General features: G+C 39.5%; 1 protein-coding gene across 1 annotated transcript; it reads left to right on the top strand.

Moving 5' to 3' along the window:
- Nucleotides 1–121: 121 nt before the first annotated feature.
- On the top strand, nucleotides 122–2288 carry Pmar_PMAR005659 (Myosin heavy chain, cardiac muscle beta isoform, putative; the record flags this gene model as incomplete). The annotated part of the gene is made up of 8 exons (XM_002774335.1): nucleotides 122–232; nucleotides 893–1037; nucleotides 1087–1142; nucleotides 1525–1644; nucleotides 1695–1807; nucleotides 1857–2003; nucleotides 2079–2154; nucleotides 2206–2288. Coding segments are annotated over 8 exons (851 nt in total), but the record flags the coding sequence as incomplete, so codon positions are not given.
- Nucleotides 2289–2559: the final 271 nt, after the last annotated feature.

The following is a 2559-nucleotide window of genomic DNA, read 5'->3' as shown; positions in this document are numbered from 1 at the left end:
TGTAGGTATATAGAGGAAGTATCACGAAAGTAGGACTGGATATGCAATGCGGCAATGCAGAGACAAATTGATGAGCGCCGAAGTGAGATTTTTATGCGTATTTGTAGTTGTTATTGATATTATGCAGAATGAGGTCGATCAAAAGGATAGGCAATTGTATAGAGCTAAGAGAGACACTAAAAAAGCGATGATGAAAAGGGAAAGGGCTGAAGTGGCGTTGAAGGTCGTGGAGGTGATAAGGTTTCTGGGAGGGATTTTTTGATGGAGAAATTGGGAAAATTTTCTGAAATTTTCGTGGGGTGCCTTTAATACACTGGAGTTTCACCACCCTAGTGATATGAAAAACACTAGTGACAAATATATATTTCACGACTATTTTACTGTATATCACCGCGTTTTTCACAGAGTATTACGCCACTTCACATGAAATTCCATTATAATATACATACTGTAAACCCATTCATTGGCGATGTAAAATCTCCATAAACGTCATGAAGGAATATGGTAGATTTGAAATGAACGATTGCTTTATTGCGACGCGAATCGGACTGAAGAGGAAGTGAAGGAGTTGTCTTCCATTATGGATCTGCAATAGGGGTTGTCATTGAAGTGGTTAACTTTTCGGGGGATTTTCTAGTTGAAAAAAGGGTAGAAAGAACACATGTGTCCTTCTTGCGGTCGCCCCTTTCTGAGATCGATCAGTTGCGCAGGAGCAACTTGTCTGTTCGGGTTTTCGAGTGTATATAAAAAATATTAGCAGTAAAATCGAAATACTGGAGTTTCACCCGTGATGAGAAAAAGCGAATATCACGTTTTTCACGTGGATTATTACGCCACTTCGCGTAAAACGGTTGGAACTCCATTGATTGCGATATTATAAACGGAGTTTTAGGAGGATATGAAAGAAGTTGTTGAAGTTGCGGAGAAGTTGGCAAAAGAATCGGAGGCTCAGGAATCGTTACTAGTAGAAGTTAAAACTGAAGTGGAAGTATTTATGGCGGCTTTTATGAAGCAGGAGTCGATTGATCATCATAAGAGTATAAGAGATCAGCACTGGAATTGATGGGAATTGAATTTCGCTCTCAGAGATGGACTATAGAGGGTTGTTGGTGAAAAGTGATGAACAACAAAAGGAGTTGCAGGTAGTGACGGATGAATGGTATTGGAAAAAATTTTTTGTTGGAAATTATTAAGTTTTTAGGAAAAATTCTGTATTGTGGTTAAGGAGGAGGTATTTTTTGAGAACATAATAAAATAAGAATTATTTAATTTTGTGATTACATATAATTGGTAAATAGGAGTTTTACCCGTTTTACGTGAAGTGGCGTTATAGTATTATGAAGTCACTTCGCGAAATTCACGACACTACACGTTGTTCACAGAGTGCTACGGTAATACTCGATGAAGAAAACGCGATATATGTAGTGATATGCAGTAGTCGTGAAATGTTTTTTTCGTATCACTAGGGTGGTGAAACTTCATTATAATACATTAATAAATTATAAATAGGGACTTCGGCCTTAGGCGTTGGCTAAAGCAGAAGCTGCTGCAAGTCAAAGGGAAAGGCTCCTCGTGGGCCAACGAGAGAAGCTCCATCACGACACGGATGCGATGAGGAAGTTGTCCAAGCAGGCTTTAGGGGAAGTAGATAATCGATCACCAGGGCGCGCGCTACTTGCGTTTCGGTCGGGTAGGTGCAGATGAAGATGGCGGAGGAGGCGGAGCAACGCAAGCGGTTGGAGAGGTGTGGCTTACGGCAGAAGGAATGTAGATCTGCTTATGAGATTATCAGGAATGAGCGGTCGAAGTGATAGCAATCTTGCAATCTTGCTCTCACTTGCATTTCCTCAACGCAGATATCTAAAACTGATACAAACAGCGTCACAGCGGATTAGCGAGATGGAGGAGAAATATCGGCTGTTGAATAATGAGGCTGAAGTTTTGCGGGGGGAAGAGGGTGTTAAGGAAAAAGCTCTTGCGAAGGTTAGAGCGGAGGCTACTAAGTGAGATAGTTTTGTGGCGCAGTAAAGTTTTTTTGAGAATAGACGTTTTGCTGGAAAATTTTTGGTTTTTTTCAGGCAGCGAAAGATTAAGGAGAAATTGCTGAAGGAATATAATAGTATGACGAATACTGGTCACGAGTTGAACGATGAAGTGGGAAAAATTTGGTAAATTTTCCGGAAAATTTCATGAAATTTTCGGCAGATTGAGCATAATGTGGCCTGTATTGACAAGTCGAATAGTATGATAAAAAAATTGGAGAGAAAATTGGAAGATGTCGATGAAAAGTAATAAAAAAAGGGCATTTTACAGTGTGAACCAAAGCGTTATGCAAAGTAATATTTTCAATTTGTGAAAGTTCGAAAGTCAACAACTTCTGAGATGATAAAAATGTGCATCGATTGACACGAACGTTTTGGGTGAGCCTTGCGGTCTTTAGTTGTATTTTCAAATAGAAGAAAACAGGTATGTCGAAAATTTTACTACGTATAACGAGTTAGCTCGCACTGTAGGTTGATGATGGTATCACCCAAATGAAAAATATCCTTTCGATTACAT

The sequence above is a fragment of the Perkinsus marinus genome, assembly GCF_000006405.1.
Source record: "Perkinsus marinus ATCC 50983 genomic scaffold scf_1104296958284, whole genome shotgun sequence".
Lineage (NCBI taxonomy): Eukaryota > Perkinsozoa > Perkinsida > Perkinsidae > Perkinsus > Perkinsus marinus.
The sequence above is the reverse complement of the archived record's forward strand: the minus strand, read 5'-3'. Positions and strand labels throughout refer to the sequence as shown.